Source organism: Clarias gariepinus, chromosome 25 (assembly GCF_024256425.1).
Source record: "Clarias gariepinus isolate MV-2021 ecotype Netherlands chromosome 25, CGAR_prim_01v2, whole genome shotgun sequence".
In the NCBI taxonomy this organism is placed as follows: domain Eukaryota; kingdom Metazoa; phylum Chordata; class Actinopteri; order Siluriformes; family Clariidae; genus Clarias; species Clarias gariepinus.
The window spans coordinates 6,652,009-6,674,564 of record NC_071124.1 but is presented as its reverse complement, the minus strand read 5'-3'; the positions used below and the strand labels follow the sequence as shown (position 1 = coordinate 6,674,564).

The following is a 22,556-nucleotide window of genomic DNA, read 5'->3' as shown; positions in this document are numbered from 1 at the left end:
TGTAGCATTCTCTCACATCTCTCTGAACGTAATCCTGGTTCAAAATTCATCCATCTTATTGTCAAGAGATCAGAAAGGATCAGTCAGTTTTAGTCTTATTTCTGATACTTACTTTTTTTTTTTTTTTTACAGGAATAATGAAAAGCAGAAGCCTTTGGAAGAGATGGTCAGCTATCCCTGGCCTTTAGCCTAGCATGTAGTCAATCTCGCGTTTCATCACCACTTGAATCATTCCTTCTGAAGAAAAAGAAGATGAAGAAGAAGAAGAAAGGGAAAAGGAAAAAATAAAACCAACAGGAAAAACAAAGAACGATAAGACCGAATGAATGAATGAATACATGAGGAAGAAGAAGAAAATGAAAAGAATGACAGTGTGAAGAAAGAAAAAAGGAAAGAAGAAGAAGGAGCAAAGGTGAAGGAGGACCAGTCAAATGAGAAGGGTAAGGGGTGAGAAAAAGAAGATGAAGATGATGATGATGATAATAATAGAAAAAAAAAAAATTATGACGAGGACCAACAACAACAACAAAAAGGACAGGGTGGAGAGGAATAAGAGCAGCAAATCAATTTTTGCTTATGCTAAGGCATGCCAAATATTATGGAGCTGAAGAAGAAAAGCGGGAGAAGGAGGTGAAGGCGAGAAGAAGCTCAGAAATAAGAAGACGACCAACAACAACAACAACAGTAAATCCAATTTCTCATTTTTGAGGGGTGCCAATAATTCTGGAGTTGACAGGAAATTTGGCTAATGAATTACTTTTAAATCAATTCATTTCCAAAAGTAATTTTGCTTTAAAAGTTCTGGCATAGTACAGTACGGTAACTGCCAGTTGTGAATGTTTACTGTATATCAGTCAGACATCTGAGCAGTAAAGCGGGAGGTGTTTCGATGCTTTATCAACTTGCTGTTCTGTCGTCACTGACTTGGACATGATCAGGAACAATTGTTATCTTAGTGCACTGACATATTAATCAGTGAAAACTTCCCCATGCTGTCATCACTGTTATTTCGTGCGTATTTACAAACACAGCCACATGAAGAATGAGTAATGAGTTAACTGTGAGAGCAATAAAGCGATGCTTTAGCAGCGCACTTTGACTGCTCCACTTTTTTTCATTACAATCCCGTTTGCATTACATAATGCTAATAACACCGTTCCTGAGAACTCCTGGAGGAACATTCCACCATGAACAAATTACATATTAATATTTAGAACTAAAATGTGATATTCGATAGGGTAGAAGATTTATGTTGTAATAGAAGTCTTTTATCAACATCGTCTATTCCAATGGTGCAAATGGATTATCCCTCAGCTCATTTATACCAAAAGGAACAACGTAATAGCACAATAATCACCTGCTCAAAAGGAGCGACTTCCAATGATTTCATGCTAATATAGTCGTTAACGCCTTTGCCCTGGCTAGGAATTCTGGCACAGAATTAGGGTTAAGACTTGTCTCCCCTTGTCCAGCCTTTGTATATTTAAATCTCCAGTTTCATGGGCATGTATCCACTGTAGCCACTGAGTTTTAGTTGGCAGAAGTGGAAACCCAATGTGGTCTTCTGCTACTGTAGCTCATCCACCCCGATGCTCTGAGATGCTTGCCTGCTTACTAGAGTTGTATAGCGTGCCAGGGGTACCTAAAATAAGGAAGAATGATTCAAGAGGCCCCTGAGTGACATGGGGCCCTCAAATGTGCTACAGCAATTGCAAAGGCTTTGCTTTGTGAAAGGTAGGGGCCGTCAAGGCTTTTAATGGGCAAGAATGAAAGAAAGGGATGAAGAGATATAGGAAAGTTAAGTGAAAGCCATAGTAGTTCAGATAAATAGACACCTAAAATAATTCACATCAGATGCTTTCAAAAATCGTGATACTTACAGAATCCCTGTAGTATATGATACTTTTTAAAATGAATTTAAATTGCAATTGGTTTTGCATAACTCATTAAGATGCACCTGTGTACAGTATATACAGTATATTAAGGACTTTCTGACATTACATGTACAGACTTTCTGAAGCTGAAGTCACGGCATCAGTGTGCATCAAAAATCATTTAGGGTGAGAGAGAGTGTGAGAGAGTACATATACACTATATTGCCAAAATGGGTGAGTATTCACTTACCCATCCAAATCATTGAATTCAGGTGTTCCAATCAGTTCCTTGGTTACAGGTGTACAAACATTTGTGAAAATAATGAGTCGTTCTCAGGAGCTCAGTGAATTCCAGCGTGGTACAATGATAGGATGCCACCTGTGCAATACGTCCAGTCATGAAATTTCCTTGCTACTAAATTTTCCATTGTTCGTGGTATTATAACAAAGTGAAAACTATTGGGAATGACAGCTACTCATGGTAGGCTATGTAAAATCGAATGTACGGGTCACATAGAGCACGGAGGTTGCCAACTTTCTGCGGAGTCAATAGCTACAGAACTCCAAACTTCATGTGGCCTTCAGATTATCTCACAAACAGATATGGGTTTCCATGGCTGAGCATCTGCTTTCAAACCTTACATCACCAAGTGCATCGGATGCAGTGGTGTAAAGCACGCCACCATTGGACTCTAGAGCAGTGTTCTCCGGAGTGACGAATTACACTTCTCTATCTGGTAATCCGATGGACGAGTCTGGGTTTGGCGGTTGCCAGGAGAACAGTGCTTGTCTAACTGCATTGTGCCAAGGATCAAATCTGTTGTAGAGCGTTGGGCTCGGCCCCTTAGTTCCAGTGAAAGGAACTGTTAACTCCAGGACATTGGGGACGATTTCATGCTTACAACTTTGTGGGAACAGTCTAAAGACATGCAGTTTAGGCTAATTGACATTTCCAAATTGCCCATAGTGAGTGAATAAGTTCGTGAGCATGTGTATGTATGTGCCCTGTGATGGATTGGCACACTTTTTGGTGTATCCAGCCTTGTGCTCTAAGTCTCGTGGAATATAGAGCGGTATAGATAATGAGTGAGTGCTAAGTGATATATATATTGAGATGAATATTTGCAAAATATAGTTTTTTCTGTGTATTTGTATGTGTGAGTTGTATTGAGATGCTGATGAGCGCCTTTATATTTTTTTGAGAGAGTTTATTAATAACATGTACAGTATATCACACTGGTCATGATGAAGAATGAGCAAAACTCTTCTTTACTAGAAGATAACTCCAAATACAGCTGGATCAGGGAGCGCGCACCCTTATCAGCGAGAGCGCGCCTCTCTCTCTCTCTCTCTCTCTCTCAGTCTCTCACGCCGTTGCGCGCTCAAAGGTCTCTCCGAAGCGCACGGATCCGCTCCTCACCGGACTGTAACGCACTTAGTCTTGGAATCAAAATATAACAAGTTGTTGTTGTTTTTTTCAGTTACTGGATTAAGAGAAGACTTTTTTTTTAATGCTCAGGCGTGAATAGAGTGAGAATTGTGAACGTGTGTGTGAGTTTCATGCGCGGAGACTTTCTGGAGCCGGAATGAACACATAACCAGCATCATCAGAGCGCATTAAGAATTATTCGGCGAGTGCGCACATTGTGTGTGTGTGTGTGTGTGTGTGTGTGAGAGAGAGAGAGAGAGAGTGCTTCATGCAGTGTGTGTGGGACGCAGTGGACCTCATGGAGCTAAAAGAAGGGATGAACGGGTCTGGTGTGAGCCACCCGACCGCGGGATGGTGTGAGAACGGCACGGAGGAAGCGCTGGAGGCGGGGAAGCTCGCGCTCGGTATCGGCGCGGATAACGTGGTCGCCCTGCTCGCGTTCGCGCTCATCTTCGCGCTGGGCGTGTTGGGCAACTCGGTGGTGATCGCGGTGCTGGCGCGCAGACGTCCCGGAGCGCCGCGCGGCACCACCAACATCTTCATCCTGAACCTGAGCGTGGCCGACCTCTCCTACCTGCTCTTCTGCGTGCCCTTCCAGGCCACCGTGTACGTGCTGCCCACCTGGGTGCTGGGCGCCTTCCTCTGCAAGTTCACGCACTACTTCTTCACCGTCTCCATGCTCGTCAGCATATTCACGCTCTCCGCCATGTCCGTGGACCGATACGTCGCCATCGTGCACTCGCGCAGGTGCTCCGGGGTGCGCGTGGCCCGACACGCCGTGTGCGCCATCGCCGTGATCTGGGTGCTGTCTCTGGCCATGGCGGCGCCCGTGGCGCACCACCAGAACATCATCAGGCGCGAGGAGAACGCCACGTACTGCTGGGAGCTGTGGGCGAGCGCGCGGGACCGCAAAATATACGTGGTGTGCACGTTCGTGTTCGGCTACGTGCTGCCGCTGCTGCTCATCTGCTTCTGCTACGCCAGCGTGAGTGAACTCTGGACACACACTGATAAACAAATATTAAAAGAACAACAACAACAACAACAACAACAATAATATTTTTGAGAAACGAAAGATTAAAGTGAAAAAAATATTTACACATACAACGAGCAAAGAAAGAGAGAACATGCAATAGAACAAAGAAAAGTTATGTAAAATAATAAAAAGAGTAGGTGAGAATAAAACCAAAATAATAATAAAAAAATTGATTATTTTTTTTTTTAAAGAAATGATTTAAAGTGGGGAAACTAGTGAAAAAAGATAAAAAGGTAATTCAAAAAGATAGAGAGGTAACATGAAAGAGAAAATGTAATATAACAAAGAAAGGTAATAAAGACTGACATTTCTTTAAGTGAAATATATAAGTGAATAAATAATAAAACAATGATAATAAAAAATATAAAAAGTGGAAAAACTAGTAAAAAGAGATAACTACAGAAAATGGTAAAAGAAATATAGAAAAAAGAAAGAAAGAGAAAATGTAATATAACAAAGAAAAATAATGAAAACTAAAGCAATGAGGTAAGAATAAAACCAAAATAATAATAATTTAAAAAAAAAATTAAAAAATTGATTAAAAGTGGAAAAATTGTGAAAAGAGATTAACTACAGAAAATGGTAAAAAAAAAAAAAAAAAAGAAAAGAAGAAGAGAGAAAGAAAGAAATGAAAAACTTAAACAAGGATATTTGCAGCAAGAAGAAACAAATCTGAAAATTTGGGTAAAAGAAAAAAAGATAAACACAAAAATAAACACAACAGATAGGGAAAAGGTACAAAGGTAAACAAAATGGAAATATAAATTGAGTGAAAGAAAGAAGAAAAAAGAATCAGAGAAATATGCAGAATGGAAGTGAAAGTGAGAAAGTAAAGAACTGGAAAAAGGCAGAAAAAAGCAGAGTAGATAAAAATATCGTAATCAAGTGTTCAGGTGGAGTAGGTGGCTTTGGTCTTTTGGCACAGTGTGCACTTACTTGCCACAAGCACGCACACACAAACACACACACAAACACACACACACACACACACACACACACACAAGCATGCCAGTGTCACTGCTGTGCTGAAAATTAACCTGGATGAATCATCAGAGGTGGCCATATGATGTTTCTTTTCCACTGTTATCAGTATTACAGGAGGACTGACGTGTCCGTCTTTATACTATAGTCACTATAGTACTGTGAGAACACTGCAGTCTTTAGCCTACAGTCAGTACACTGCAGTCAGTACATTGCAGCATACCCTACAGATTGTACAATGCTGTCAGTACACTGCAGTCTGTACCCTCCAGTCACTACACTAGTCAGTCCACTGCAGTCCTACAGTGACTACACTGCAATCAGTACCTTACAGTCAGTACAATGCAGTCAGTACCCTTAAGACAGTACATTAGTCAGTACACTACAGACAGTATAATGCAGTCAGTACACTGTAATCAGTACCTTTTAGTTAGTACACTGTAATCAGTAGATTACAGTCAGTACACTGCAGTCAGTACTTTACAGTCAGTACACTGCAATAAGTATCTTATAATCAGTACATCAAAGTACAAGTACAGTAAATCAAAATGAACAAATCTTTTTTTAAATCATTTAGTTCATTTCGTTCTTTTAATAGACTTAAATGTTAAATTTTCCCCCAACACGTCTACATACACAAATTTGGGCTATAGGTCCAGTAATAAAAAATATTACAATGCAGCTAAGGACATATTATGATAGACAAAATGAGCAGCTCACCTCTCATATCTTCTGGTCCGTATCGTTCATTCTTTTGAATCTTTTGCACTGCATAGTGTAAGGACTCACACGGAGTCACTTGACAAAAGAAAGAACGACTCAGAGAAGACTTACTAAAAAGAATCGCTCAATTTTGTTTCCTGTGTACTGCACTGCAAACCGCCTTTAGGAATCACGTGACAAACGAACGAATAATTTGGACCAAAAGATTCAACGGTAACTACGTACTTATCTCTGTTTCCTAAGAAGGTTTCGCGATGCTTTGTGCATGCGCGCCCAGTAGAAAATAAATCACTCCCTGAGACTACTCATTCTTCTGAGTCACGTTAAAGACTTGTTTTAAAAGAACGAATCGTTCATGAACGACCCATCACTAGTCAGTACCCCATAATCGGTAGCCTACACTACAGTCAGTACCTTACAGTCTGTACACTTCACTCAGTACACTACAGTCTGTACACTACAGTCAGTACACTTCACTCAGGATTCTTCACTCAGTACACTACAGTCAGTACACTTCACTTAGTACACTACAGTCTGTACACCACAATCAGTAAATAGAGTCAGTAAACTACAGTAAATACACTACAGTCAGTACACTATGGTCAGTACACATGTCACTACTAGTCACTAGTACTGTAACTATGCACTTATGAAACGCACTTTGTAACAGATCAGAGTCCTCAGACTGCTGCTTTATGGTGTGCACTTGAAGTGCCATGTGTTTACTCTGACACTCTGCTGTCACACTTTTCCAGTCGATAAGTATTTTTACACTAAGTTACTGTAGTAGTGCAACAGATGAATGGATGGATGGATGGATGGATGGATGGACAGAGAGATAGACTGACTGACAGAAAGAAAGATGGATTTCCCACAGCTTTATAAGATTTCATTTTGTTTTAAAGACAGTAATTATTATATGATTATGACTCATGAGCACTCATGTGCCTTAGGCATAATTGAATGTTATATGAGCAAAGAGCTTGAAAGGAAAGAAGAAAAGACATGTAGAGGACAGAAAAGCAACTGAAAACATCTCTTAATTATTCTCTTTATTTGTGTTGTAATTTATGAAAACTTCATAGTGTAAGAGCTGTAAACTGTTTTTGTGTGTTTTGTTTTCGCAGGTTTTAAACCACTTGCACAAAAAGCTGAAGAACATGTCCAAAAAATCTGAGGCCTCTAAGAGGAAGGTAAGGCCTTTAAATGCAGCTTTAAAGTTTTAATAATGCTCTTTAGCATCACAAATTAAGCTACAAATGGCATCATTAGGCCTGCACCTTCAGGTTTTAAGCCCCTAAGGATTTTTTCCAGCCAGAATTTGATTAAATAATGCTCTTTCCTTACTCGCTGCTCTGACTTTCAAAAATTAAATTACGTTCTGGTGGTGCACAGGTTCCTCTGTCTATTGTGAATGTATAAATTTGTTGACCTGCATTTATAATTTTTTTATTTTTTGTTGATATTGGAAATATGATTATTTAGGAGATAATAATAAAAAAAAATGATTGTAGACAAAAATTATTGCATTGCTGGAATTTTCCAAGCACCTAACAGACTCCTAGTCTGACTAATGGTTGCTGGTGTGCAATATAGCTGAGGGCTTGACGTTGAGAGATTCTCAAAACCCAGTTCATGTAACTTCATCAAATGTTCAATGTCAAAATGCAGGGGACTTCAGTATAACATCTAATGTGCAATGTATGTATAAGAGACAAATCCTGGGAGAGGAATAAATAAATCCATGATGCTGTGGAGATGAAAAGCCTTCCGAAGCGTTTGATGCAGCAAAGACTGACCTCAGGTAATCAGATGATCTAAGATCAACGAAACTATATACTGTATGCTTTATTAAAAGCCATGTTATGTCTTTTTTCTGTTTTAGTATCGTGTTTTTTTGCATAAAATTTGAAGAAGTACTAAAGACTCACAATCCTGCAACAGATATTTATTATATAAATGTTTTGACACTAGCATTCATAGCCATTTCATCGCCATCCTGAAGTTGCTACCTTTTGTGCACGTTGGACTGCATTCGTAGCTGAATGAGACATGCAGTGAAGATTGAATACTGAAATTGATCTTCAGGCTTAACTCCTTTCACATTTCATAATAATTGTGGGCTTTAATTTGGATGTGCCTCAGCTACACACAACCCTCATCTATGATTAAGGTAAATTCTCCTTTAACTTAGTCTTACAAAAGTAAAAAAATAGAGAAAACAAAAACATTTTGTCTGTGACTTGCAACACCGTCTGTACACTGTATAGCAACGTCCTGTCGTAAGCAAGACAACATGTCAAACTTAAACTACAATATTGTTTATGCTATGTTCTATAAAAACACGTTTTAACCAAGCCTGAGTATTCACGGGAACACCCATAGTGGGCTCCGAGCCACTTCGTCCAGGATCATCATTTACGGATGTACAGCCTTCTTTCAAACGTTTGCACCATTCAAATGTTTCAAAAATTGAAGTTTTTCTGTAATCGGTGTTACTCCTTTATTTAACAGACATTTTATCATAAGTGCCAGTTTGACTTGAACACCCATGGTATCTTTATAGAATACAATAAAAAGGTTTTGTTTGTACATTGGTCAGAACTCGCTTTTTAAATGATATCTTATAATACAAGGACCCAAAACCAGTATCAGAAAAAAACTGTCTGTCTGTCTGTATATCTGTATGTCTGTCCAGTTAATTTTGTCACAGCATCACGCAAAACTGGTTAAACAAAATTTAGTGAAATTTTGCCAATCCTACTGTAATTGCCTGAAGTTAAATCTGTGCAATAAATTAAATCACGTTGTTGAGTAAAAGGCAAGTTATGAGTTATGTGCCAGATTACCTCACAGCAGCCATTGCTTTTTGGGACAAATATAGTGCTTTTACCCTCAAAGTGGGTGTGGCAATACAGCGCCAATCAACGCAATGCCCTAAGAGTATGATGAAATGATCGTAATGCCTCTACAGAGCTGCCAAATCCTCAACTAAACACCAACAAATGCACAACGCAGCATTTTGTATGTTTATTCTTCCTCCGGGAAGTTTAAAACCAGTTTGTCACATATGTTCCGAAACTGTGGCGCTAATTAAAGCAGTAATGTGAAGCGCCACTATGAGATAAAACACGGGTTGAGCAAACATATCAAAAGCAGTCCGAGATAAGGGGGTGTAAAATATCCGAACTGACAGTGTTATGCGCTCAAATGTGCTCAAATCAAAATGTTGAGTAAAAGTGATGTTATGAACAGTCATGTGCCGGATGTAATAATCTTCTTTAAACATTGTATTTTAAACAGTGTATTTGGCTAATGACAAAAGAACTTACTTGGTGTAAACAAAGCGTAAGATAGTCAAGCTTGCAAATTTTTATTTATTTGTATTAATAAGTTTACCTACATAATTATATTATTTTCCGCAAAAAGAGGATGTATTAGTGTTTTGGGGAACAACATTTAGGCATACTGTGTATGTGTTTTAAATACTGCCTTGTTAGAAATGTTTTATCTCATGCAGTTTAATATGATAGTCAGGATGGAAGGATTTACACCGGGCACTAAAAACTGTTCAGAGGCGGTGTTGGGGGTTGTTACTTTTGAAAGTAACTAATTACATTACAAAATTACCATCTGTTACCGTCTCTATTAAAAAGTAATCAGTTACATTACAGTGTTTCTTTCTGATAAAAGTAACTAGTTCGAGTACTTTTTTGTAGAAAATGAAAACTCCTTTGTGATTCCCCATGCAGGTTGTTTTAGTCAAGACCTTTATAATTATTCTACCATCATCACTCAACGAAGTTGAAATTACTGATTCTTAATGACTGCTGTCTGGCTCACGGGTTGCATAAATTGTCGGAGTAACGGATTACATTTTTGAAAAAGTAACTAAATAACTGAGTACTTAAATGGTGGACCTAACGCGTTAGATTACTCCAAGTTACTTTGTAACGCCTTACACCCAACACTGTTCAGAGGACTCAAACTGCTTTAATGTTTCATTACTTAATAAATCAGTGCACAATAAAAAATAAAAAAACAACCAAAACAAAAAACATAAAATACAGTGACCTTGTTGGACCAGAAAATATATAGAAAAACACTGAACTCAGACGTCATACATTTGTTTTAGGGGAGCGATAAATCAATGACCAGTATCAACAAATGGAGCAAACCTGCTTTAGTGTAAAAAAAACTAAATGAGTTGCAGTAATTTTAGTGGAGATAAGAATGTTTCAGGCTCACAAATTTGCTTGTACAGTGGTACCTAGAAATTTTATCCGTTTAATTTCGTATTGAAACTTATTTTCCCATAGGAAATATTGTAAAAGCTGATAATCCGTTCTGGTCACCCAAAAGTATTACCAATATTACCAATTTCCACCACTGTAATCATATTTTTGCATATATATCCACAATCAAAACATTTGAAAAAGAAATGTTTTAAGTAAAATATGAAATAAACCGACATTAAACCTCTCGTAACCTTATTTTATGATTTCTCTTGGCACCCGCTGCTTTAAAAAACAAAACTGAAAGTGGCTCCTGTTTTTCCTTGGTGCTATGTTTCACTAAAGCTTGCACAAAATTCAAACCATACAAAAAAAGCTGGTTAACTTACTTTGCTTGGCATGCCAATGAGGCAAACAAATTTTAAACAGCTCCCGGACTTTTGCACAAGTTCCTCGTGTCAGTTCCTAAGGCGAAAGTTCATGAGGCGGGGAGTTTGTATGCCAAGGTACCACTGGACTAAAAACAAACAGTGCTGGTACGACTGTGCTCATCTGTATTACAGTATATCAATATAAAGTTTAATCCTTAGCGTGGCACGGTAGTGTAGTGGTTAGCACTGTCGCCTTGCACCTTCAGGGTCCGGGTTCGATTCCCGGCCAGGCTCGATTCCCGTCTCTGTGTGCACGTCTACACGTCATCCAAAACCTATGTTTCTTGTGGTTAACCGAATGCATAGCACATAGCTAGCGATTTGACACCTGCAGCAGTCACTCAAATCTGTCACACCCTTAATTATGCATATTTTAAGGCTTAACAATTTTATCTGATGTATTTCATAGAAATCTTTGCAATATTCGTGTCCCTCACTGTACAAACATTTCTGTTGTTAAGTTGGGCATTTTACCATAAGGGTCTATAGGGAATGACTCACTTTTGGATCCAGCACCTAGTGGACGTTTTGGCACTTCTGTGCTGGCTTTTTTTTAAACGTTTTGGAGTTTGCTCCTTGGCCTTATCCTGCTGAGCTACCACTGCCCATACTTCCCATACTCACAGTTGACCCATCACTGCCCATGTCATAACCACAGCTGTGGATGGACTACACTAGGTGGATTGTTTACTCTATGATCCAGAAAGTGACGCTTTCTGGATTACTGGAAAAATCCTGACAAGTTTTTACAATTTGTTGCATCATAACCAACATGGATAAGTGATTGAATCTATCTATGTGGAAACAAATCAGATTTGGTCACTAAGTGTAAAAAATCTCATTTTTTTTCCAGCATCAAAAAAGCCTTGAAGAAAGGTTTATTTCTTCCGCGACCCTGAATACAGGATGAAGCTGTATAGACAATATAGTCAATTATACACATACAATTCAGAAAAAGAATATTTATTTATTTACTTACTTACTTATTTATTGCTCTATGTTATATTTTGCTATATATAGATGATTAAATTATGATAACAATATAATAATAGCATTACTATTATAGTAATATAAGATACGTCATACTATTGCTCTTTTTCAGAAGTGTGTATAGATCTTTTTAGCTGTCTCTGTACTGTATGTATAAATTATCAAGCTCCCGATGCATTTTCCGAAGCGTCCACGTTTGTGTTGATTTAACTGTCGGACTGGACAGCACGAACGCTGTCTGACATGATACAAATGATAAACTGTTCACATTAACTTGATAAAGTGCTGTACTGAGTGCTTAAATAAGATAGTGATATGATATGATGAAGCATCTCTTTGGGTTTTGTTTATTTTTAAAGGCGTAAGCTTGGATTCATTTTGTTCCGGCGAGTCGCGTGAGCCGAGCAAAGTGGAGCCTCTCGCTTTATCATAGTGACTGATGAAGGTTAAAAGCGGTGTTCAGATGGACATTACTCACTCCATGCTCTGAGAATGATGCGGTTAAACACAGCTGAGGCAACAGCAGTTACGAAACGTCAGCCCCTATCTGACTTTACACACACACACACACACACACACACACACACACACACACACACATACAGTGCAGAGAGACAGAAAACTTCAGCTAGGCCTGACCATAAACACCTGTCACTTGTCCTCATCACAAAATTCAAGCTAATTTAAATGAAATTAATGGAGATACACACACACGTACACACAAGTTTGACGGATTTATCCCTTCTTTAAGTTTAGGTATATTTAACACAAATAATATAAAGAAAAGTATTGCCTGATTCAGGATTATGCAAATATTATTAACACCTACTTTTTAACATGCAGCATTTCATCGACAGTTGTAAACTTGTGGTTTCCCTTTAGGGACTGGCTAAAAGTATGTATAGAAAAATATAAAAATACATATTTTTTTAAAGGGGGGGAGTCAGAGAAGCTTTCACATACAGCTGGCCTTAAGGAATTTACATTTTGAAAAGTTAAAGTTATTACAAAATAATATTTAAATGTGTTTATTTTAACTTAATACCTCATTATTTTAGCAGCACTGATGCTTACTGCTTAGCACCGAAGCCTTAGACCTCCAAGTTTGAATCTCGTCTGCGGTCCTGTGTATGTGGAGGTTGTACTGTACGTTCCCAGTTAACCCATCATAGATACAGTATATTTCAATGTAATAACAGTTTTTCAAATATATTAGTTATTTTTCTCAATAACCTGTTGATTCAAGATCTTATATCAGTTTGGTCTTATTTCAAAATAATTGTTTAAGCTCTTGTATTGCTGTATTTAAACTTTAGCACTGTGGCCTCACACCCCTAGAACTGAGGGTTCGATTCCCACCTCAGGTCTGTGTGCATGGTGTTTGATTGGTTAGGGAGATTGGCGCTCCCATATTTCCCAAAGTGTGTACCACAGCCAGTCCTTTTTTGAAAAAATTTTAGAAATTGTTTTAAAAATTTTAGAATGACTTTAATAAAATTGCATGGAGATCATTTTAAAAATACCATTATAAGGGATGGGAATCACCAGGGACCACCTGATACGATATTATCATGATACCCAAATGGCGATTTGATTTGTATTGCGATTTTGTAACTATCATAATTTTATAAAGATCCTAATTCGATATTTTTTTTTCAGATGTTGTTACAATTCCAAACAAAGTCGGCAAACAGTTTGCTCTTATCACACAGGATGCCGTGCTAAATGAATAGTTTAGAAAATGCCACCTGCAGGATTATAGAGAAACAGCAACAGTTTACTACCTCAAATGCAAACACATATAAATTAAAAATGAATTTAACAAAATCTATTTTGGAGTTAGTATGTCAATACATAAATTGCCACACAAAAGAATGATGATATGTAACTTAGTTAATTTTCCCTCCATTTTACAACATTAATACAACCGGACACGCACCTCTTAGTGTTGGTTTTGGTTTGACTTTGGTTTCTGACTTCACATTTATAGCATTTGGCAGATACCCTAATCCAGAGTGACTTACATGTTATCTCATTATACATCTGAGCAGTTGAGGGTTAAGGGCCTTGCTCAAGAGGTTAACAGTGGCAACTTGGTGGTGCTCGGGTTAGAACCTGGGATTTTGCTGGGGTTAGAATCTGGGACTCTGATCAGTACAGTCCCCTACATACGAATGAGTTCCGTTCCGAGAGCTCGTTTGTAAGTCCAATTTGTTCATAAGTCCAACAAACATTGTTCAGATACCAGGAAACTAACACAATTGGCTAGACACAGTATATTACAGTACAGTGTTCCTTAGAATCGTGCCAATCTGCCATCTTTTCACTTTGCTCCATTTCTTCAATTATTTTTGCTTACGTCTCCATCTGCATCGCTTGAAGCTCCTTAGCGGCATCAGCATCATCGCCTCTGTTTTTCCACTTGCTGGCGGACATCCTGGGCTGGTATTGCACTTGCATGTGATCCAACGTCTGTGATTAAGCGTGTCCTATGTTTAATGTTTGTATCTTCGAAAGTTTGTAACTGGAATGTTTTGTATGTAGGGGACTTACTGTAATCCAATGCCTTAATCATTGAGCTAACCCTGAACCCTTTCTGACCCCTGAACATTTTTTTTGACAACCAAAAATTCCTGCTTGATCCAGGGCAATTCCAGAACCCACTCACGTTCAGCAGGAAACGAAGAGATTGTGTGAATGTGAATTGGCCATTTGAAGTTGTTGGAAATTTGCACACCAAGGAATTAAAAGCTGCCAACACTGGCTGACTCTGTCCTGTTGACAAGGACGGGGACGTGTCTTGTCTTTTCCTGTAGTTCACGATGATCATTTTTGTTTTACTGATGTTCCGGAAGAGGATGATGTCTGAGCACCAAGTAGCCAGGGCTCTCACCTTCTCTCTCTTTAATACATAGGATGGAATACGGTTTATTTTCTCCCTTTAATCATTCCCTCGGCTGCCAGTACACTAAACAAAATCAATCTCAGTCGATTAATGGCCCATTTTTACACTTTTCCCAGACCTCACTTTTCTCATTTTCCAGGGGTTTTTCCATGTCTCTAAAACGATTCATTTCTGGCTTTTACAGAACGCCTGGGATGCCTTTTTTCTTTTGCAATTTCAATCCCATCCAGCACCCCTGCACTTCATTAATCCAGACCCAAATGAAGCAATTTTGAAGCTAATTGCATAGCTAATTCTACAGCCAATAACCATCAATTACCTTGCAAATGGTAAACTTCTTTAAAGCACCTAATAACCATTTATTCAAATTACATTTATTCAGACGCATTCATCCATTTTCAGTGACTTTGCTCCTTTTGTGACACCAAAAGCCTTAATGTTGCTCTGAAAATACACTTTATTCCCTTCTAATAGGCATTAAGCACACAGTATGGTACCTCTGCATATTTCCACGGCAACCAGATAGGCTAAACCAAAAACATGAAATCAATTATGGTGTTTTTTTATAATATATTTTTTTCGCATAATAAGAAGATGCTTTTCTCATGAAAATGAGATGCAGAAAGGTTTTTAGTTCTTTTATCACAGTCAGGAGAAAAATTAAAAGAAAATCAGGTAAAAAGGATTTTTTGGAAATGTTTAAAGAGTTACAGTGACTGTTACATGTGCTGCTACTTTTACAGTACCTGCATTTGTTGGATGGCTTTGTGTTTTTTTCATTCCTTGTTCCCCGAGCACACGACATGTTTCTGGGGCTTTCTTTATATTGATCAGTACCAAGATGAAGATGCGGATCATTGTATCGATTGTTAAATCTACTTTTGTCTATGTTTGTCTGTTTTTCCTCAGACGGCACAGACAGTGTTGGTGGTCGTGGTGGTGTTCTGCCTCTCCTGGCTCCCTCATCACATCGTCCATCTGTGGGTGGAGTTCGGCTCGTTCCCTTTGAACCAAGCGTCTTTCATGTTCCGTGTCATTGCGCATTGCCTGGCCTACAGCAACTCCTCCGTCAACCCCATCATCTACGCTTTTCTCTCTGAAAATTTCCGGAAGGCGTATAAGCAAGTGTTCAAGTGCCAGAGTAACAAGGGATCTCCATCCAACGATGTTAAGGGAATACGCAGCAAAGCCGAGACACCGCCGATCACCAACTGCACCAGTGTCTAACACATACATGTCGTACGCATTTTATTTTCTGAACATAAAAAAAAACTGACCTGGGCTGAGGACCATAGAAGATGGTTAAATGGCTATATATGTTTATAAAACCTCCTTTATGCAGAGTATTGAGTGTACAGTCTTTGCCCTAACCTTGTTGTGATTTTTTCCCCCCAGCTTTGTTTCTATGTCAATATCCAACTTGTAAAGACGAGCCATTACGTTTACAGCATGATAGAAAACTCCTGGTGGATGAGCCAGGAACAAGCAAAAGAACAGTGAGCATTGTGAAGGGCACTTTGGTATTTTGTCCGGACATGAAATAGAGAAAATGAGAGCACTGGTGCTGACTTGAAGATCTGAATCTCGACCTTTGTAGAGATTTGTATTGGAGATCCCTGCAGGAAATATAATTTGCGCAGTGGGGAAACTGTGCTCTTTTCGAAGCCTCGTCATGAACATTAGACATCGGCAGCTTGAACTCCTGCTTGTCCTCAACGTGTCCAGTCTTTCCATCAGAGATGCTCCACCATGTCTACTTTTGGACCATGGAGAAAAGGGAAGGATCGACACCTTTTTATTTTTTTTCTAGCTTGCTTATTTATTTGCACACAAAGCTTGATGAGTTGGGTTTAGATGATCAGACTGGCTGTACTGATCAACATAACACTGCCACTGTAATCCCAAAATAAGGATAAAGTATGCAGTAGAAATACTGGATCCAATTCCCCACACCATCACATTGTGATGAAAGCATTGGTATTTTTTCCGACCTCATATTTTTTTAACCCCCCCATACCCCTTACGCCATCCTCCCCACACCCAATTGGTGCAGCTGCAACCTGGTTAGAGCACTGATCAGACATAGTTAAAAACCTGGTTGGATCTCAGTTGAATTGTTGGGTGCATGATCATCTCAACATTGACAACCTGACATTGAGAGACGTAACTACAGTAGGAAGTTGTATGAACTTGATAAATGCACATTTCTATATTTTGACTCCGTTCCCGTTGGGTTCTTCAGACGTGGTGGGAACTGCAAGGTCTTCGTCGCAGTGTTACAGGAGCCTCACTTCTAAAGAAAAATCTAAAGAGCGAATAGCTAATCAGTGACCAAAAGCTTATCTAGCAAGATAAAACATTAAGCCATAAATCAAAAGCGAACTACTGAGCAAAAGCTAACCTAGGCCTCCTTGTATCACCGCAAGGTGTAATCAGTCTTGAAAATGTTTCTGTTTTCAAAAGCATATTTTTTTCGCAACATTTCGACCAGCCATGGAATTAAAAGCATTAACAAGTGAACTGAATAACATTGATTATCTCCTTATATTGGCACCTGTCAAGGCGAAGCCAGTTCTTGAAGTTAATGTGCTGGAAGCAAGAAATAATAAACTGAGAGGGCCACATTGCGATGGCTATAGAGCATCTCCAAAATAGCAGGTCTTCTGTTTTTCTGGTATGCAGTGATTAATGCCTACCGAAAGTAGGCTAAGGAAGGACAACCAGTGGACTGGTGACAGAGTCATGGGCCTCCAAGTCTCACTAATCCACATGAGAAGCAAAAGCTTACCTGTTACTCTAGCTGAAAATGGATTCCTAGCTATGATCAGAAGGTGTCAGGACATACACTGCATAACAGTTTGCTATGTGTAGTGATACACAGCCACAGACCGGTCAGACTGACCACTGTCCACTGATGAAAGTTCCTACAGCGTGTAATGGAACGCCAGAACTGGTCCATCAAGCAATGGAAGAAGATTGGCTGGTTTAATGGATTATGTTTTCTTTTACATTATGTGGATGGCTGGGTGTGTGTATGTGTCTGGGATGCACTACAGGAAGAAAGCTGTCTGTGTGATGGTCTGGGCAATGTTCTAGTCCTAGTTTCTGACCTTAAAATCATTTAGTAATGCTTTGAGGAACATAATAAAGGTGTTGATTCCGCCTTCAGGTTTCCAGATCTCAGTGTGATTGAGCAGCTGTAGGATATGCTGCTCTAACAAATCTGATCCAAGAATGCCCCCACCTTGCAAATTACAGAACTTAAGGGTTCTGCTGCTAGCACCTTAGTGCCAGAGGTCTTGTGGAGTCCAAGCCTTGAGGGCTGAGAATTTTATTTTTTTTTGGTGACTCAAGAGGGATCTGACCAATATTAGGCAGGTGGTTTTATTATTATGGATGATTTAGGATGTTTACTGAATAAGTGGCAAAACTTATGCGACGATCCAGTGCTGTAAATATGTTTTTTTTGTATAAAGAACGCTGTGCATGTTTCCTGTACTGTATGTACGTGTTTACTGTTGCTTTATTTATGACCTTGTGACAGTGTTGTATATTATTGAAAGGAAATGTGTGTGTGCCTCTCTTCATGGAGAACCTTGTAAAACTGTGTACTCGGCCACTCAGGCTACTGCAATGGCACATAAGTTTCTTTTTTTTTCCCTGATAACTAGTAGTCCATAGTGTGTATTTAACTTGAGACTGAGGCACACATCTGATTATTAAATTATAAATGAAATTATATCAGTCTGCCTAAAATACTGCCTGAATGCTATAATTGTTTGGGTCATTATTGAAAACATGATATTTTATATTTGTGAAGATTATTCAGCCAAGTTTGGAATAAAATTGCTTTGCGTTCCGGACCTCCGCCTCCTCTTTCAAAGTCTTTTATCAGAGTGATGTAGTGCAGCTCCAGCGTCTATTAATTCTAATGTAATTAGGAATGACTGCATATTAGTGAAGACCTGTGAGCAGTTACTGTATATCATGGACACATAACCTCATAAGCTTTCACCAGGTGATTTATTATAGATCAGTTAATAAAGAATCATCACAATCGTTATCATCAGCTTTATGTTCTCTCAGAGGTTGATGTTATCTTATAATTAGTTATTCAGTTGCACAATTAAGATCCATTATCGTCTTGTTCTTTTATATTGTTTTAGGATTTAGTGATGGAGAGATGAATCACTGTATTGCGCTTGTTTCAAATTATGAAGTAGTTTAATCAGCACAGTTTCCTAATAATGTTTCATTCGGGGTTTTTTCTTACTTGTTGTTAATTACATCGTAAACAAGAGTGATGCATGCTGAATTAATATGAATGTGTTTTGCCTTTGTTGATTATGAGTTAGATGAATAAAATAGTATTTATTAACAGGATAAAAGTACCAAAATACAATACCAATCACTAAAAATAATCAATCAGACAGTTAATCATTTTCAGTTTTCGTCTGCTTTAAATACACATAGAACATACATACATATAAGAATGTATACGGGTTCAGGTCAAACCGGGACTTTTGATTTTTCACCAGTGCTTGGATATGATTAGGGTATAAACTTTCCTCAGTACGCCGGGGCTATGATTGGACTGCCTGCTTCCATATGAAACGCTAGCCCCCCAGGAACTCCTATAATGGCGCAAATATGGGGGAATGGCTATGAGCTGGGTCAGGATCATATGGGGGATGTGGCAATAACTCCCAGATGAGTTCTTGTAATGTGCAAGTGGTATTCAGGAATGATTATGTGTACAGTTCCCACATGCCTCTGTTCCGCAAGTTTGCGACAAGCCATCCATTGATTTTCAAGTATTTCTTGCGATAGCCTCTGAGTCACTGGAACAGATGGCCTCCTTTAAAACATTTGCACAATTCGTATGCTGAACTGCTGCTCATCACTGTACTTTAATCAAAAATCCTGGTTTGACCCGAACGCCCCTCATTGATTTATAGAAAAACACATATTGTGTAGACAGTGGAATGGTTTCATTTATGCAGTTAAATGGAGATGATGTGTGAGGACCTGCCTCCCAGAGTTCTTGTGGATTGCAGTTCCCCTGATTAAAATGAAAAAAAAGAAAATTCACTATTACAAGACATTTTTAAGTAACAAGAAGCTTGCTCATAATGTTTAGCAACATAGAGGATGTACTATAAAATAAGATAAGCCAAATGTCAGATAAAGTGTATGCTTTCAAACCATCTTTAAACATTATTTTTTTTGTACACGACTGAGCGGAGGACAGATGTGATACAGCTGGAAGATGTGATATTGAAACACAAAACACATTTTAATACCGCCTAATTAGGATGGCTCTGTGCTTTGTGGAGATGCCCTGCATGGCAGGTGAGTCAAGCTTCATAACACTGAACAGCCTGCGAGGCAGTGAAGTGACTCTTATCCTGATTGCCTTTTGGTCCTGGTTCTCCAACATGCACGATGAAGACATTTATCTGGTTAAACACCTGCTGTGTATTAGAAGAAGCATAAGCACAGACCCTGATGTTACCATGGCTCTAAGGCTCCCTGGGGGAGGGTGGGGGGGGGTGTGGGGGTTTAAGATGGGAACATTAGAAAAATGCAGCAAGTGTAGTGTGTGGACTCAGTATGATATTTGTGAATATTTGAGGATAATACATAAACACAAGACACAACAGGGTAAAGAGAAAAACAAATCAAAGACCTATATGGCTGAGGAACCGAGCAAACTGTCCATGAAAATTTGACTCAGCAACATAATTTAGCAATAAGCAATATCACACGAGGAGGAGTGCTGATGTACTGAATATCAGCATGGGGTACTGACGATATCACAGCTGTGCTGATATTCAGCACAACACCACAACCTTGGTTGTGATATTGCTTTTATACAAACACTATTTATTATCATTAGATTATGATTTGTTTCTTCACTGAACCTGTTATATTTATCCACCAAAACATTCTCTCCGCAGTTGGTGATTGACAGTTAGCAACCTAACATATGTCATATGTACTCAAAAGGTGAGGAGAATAAACCATGGAGGTGAAGAATAGTTCTATAGAAACTTTTAGATTTACTTTATATTCCCCCTTTGGAATATCAGCTAACTTTCAATCATTTTTTTTTTTTTTTTTTTTTTGCAAAAATCAAAAGGGAAAAAAAAGGAAAATCAGCTAACTTCCATGGTTCCAGGGTTGAATCCCAAATAGAGTAAAATGAAGAGTTAGTGTGCTAAGAAGGATTTGGGATTCAGTCTTGTGTTAGGACCTAGTTAGCTTTCTATCACAGACGGTTCAGAGGCAATTCGGAAAGACTTAGAAGCAATTGATAAGGAGAGAAAGTGTTGTTGAAGATGGCATAACATTATAAGAAGATGGCATTGTGGCTTAGTGGTTAGCACTGTCGCCATCCTAGTTCGATCCCTGATTTGGGTTTGTGTGCATGGTGGGTTTCCTCACAAATTGCCCGTAGTGTGTATATAAGCTGATGAGCGTGTGTATGTGCCCGGTGATTAATTGGTACTCCGCCTTGTGCCCTAAGTCTCCTGGGATAGGCTCCAAGCCCCCTGTGACACTGTATACAGAATAAAGAGGTATATAGTGCTCTTATTAGATGTATTTTCATGCTAAAAGTGCCTCAGTGACTGGTTTTGAATGTGGGTTTTAACCGGCAGCTGCTTTCCCTTCTTTTCAGTACTGCAGACTGTACCAACCTACTTTTATTCATGCTGGAAGGTTAACGTTTATAGAAAACAGGCGTGGCTGTAAACGAGAGTGGCAAACCACTTGAAAAGCACTAACCTGCCCTTTGATCTTTAATAACAAACATCTACGTATAGTACATAACTACTACGACCAGGCACGAATGCTAGAAAGCTACGGGAAATGAGGTGAAAAAATCTGTAAGGTTACATATCGTGTTACTTTTATGCCCATTCGAATAAATGTTTACAAATATTTTTTACATTTATATTGTAGTCTATCCGTTTACATTTGTAGTGCCAAAATGTTGCTGTTCCTCAAAAATCCTGCAGGTGGCGCACTAAACTATTCACACAGCATGGGATGTTGTGTGGTAGAAGAAAATTATTTGGTCAGTTTGTTTAGAAATGTAATAAAACCTTAAAACATTTTTTATAAAATCATGATACATACAGAATCGCAATACAAATTGAATTGCCATCATATCGTATTGGGACATTCCTGGTTATTCCTGAATGTATCACATGATCATGATCATGATCACACATAGATGACTTAATGCCATCCTTTTCTGCTCTCAGCCCAGTTGGTCATGATGTATACACATTTCTGCAGATTCATAAAAGAAATAGAAGTACCGTATATTTACATTTTTGTTATTGAATCTCCAGCAGCACATCAGATCTTCCCTTTCTGACTGCTCTGCCCACTCCAAGGGCAAACACATCATGGGTTTTGACGGTTATAGCAGCTACAGACGTCTTTATTTATTTTTGTTTTCCCGTTATCTGCTGTTCTGTAAATTGGAAAAGATCCCATCTTTCGAATTCATTTCTTTTATCTGTCTCCTGACACCAGCAGGATCGAAACTGATGCATGTGATATTTTCCACACGGAAGACATGATAAACATCACCCTCAAGCCAGGGGCTGATCGGCTGCATTTATTCTCCTTCTAATATTCTAATTTGTCCTTGATGCTCATGGACCCTTTGGAATTGGTTTATAATTAAATGTTAGATTATATCACGTTGTCTAATTGTAATAAATGGATGAATGTCGCAATGTTAACTTCCTCCTGGTAAAGTGCAGTTTTTCTATAGTTATAGCAAATAAATTAATTTATCCATTAATAGAATGGAAGAAAAGGCAGTGAGTGACCTGCTGATTCATTTTGCTTCTCCTTTCAGTGCTGCAGCTGGACGTTAAGACCAACATGATTTATACTGCGTCCACACACCATACTGTACTTCTACAGACTGT

General features: G+C 38.7%; 1 protein-coding gene across 1 annotated transcript; it reads left to right on the top strand.

The window, feature by feature from the left end:
- Positions 1–3,571: 3,571 nt before the first annotated feature.
- Positions 3,572–16,344, top strand: LOC128513216 (galanin receptor type 1-like). The gene is made up of 3 exons (XM_053486915.1): positions 3,572–4,288; positions 7,171–7,236; positions 15,514–16,344. Exons 1-3 carry the CDS (start codon positions 3,572–3,574, stop codon positions 15,829–15,831), a joined length of 1,101 nt encoding a protein of 366 aa, XP_053342890.1. The 3' UTR covers positions 15,832–16,344.
- Positions 16,345–22,556: the final 6,212 nt, after the last annotated feature.

What these genes read in the sequence shown, in the direction of transcription:
- LOC128513216 (XM_053486915.1), top strand. Translation starts at nt 3,572, where the DNA reads ATGCAGTGTGTGTGGGACGCAGTGGACCTCATGGAGCTAAAAGAAGGG. An exon ending in TCTGCTTCTGCTACGCCAGC is followed by an intron (nt 4,289 to 7,170) that starts GTGAGTGAACTC and finishes TTGTTTTCGCAG; the next exon opens with GTTTTAAACCACTTGCACAA. An exon ending in CTGAGGCCTCTAAGAGGAAG is followed by an intron (nt 7,237 to 15,513) that starts GTAAGGCCTTTA and finishes GTTTTTCCTCAG; the next exon opens with ACGGCACAGACAGTGTTGGT.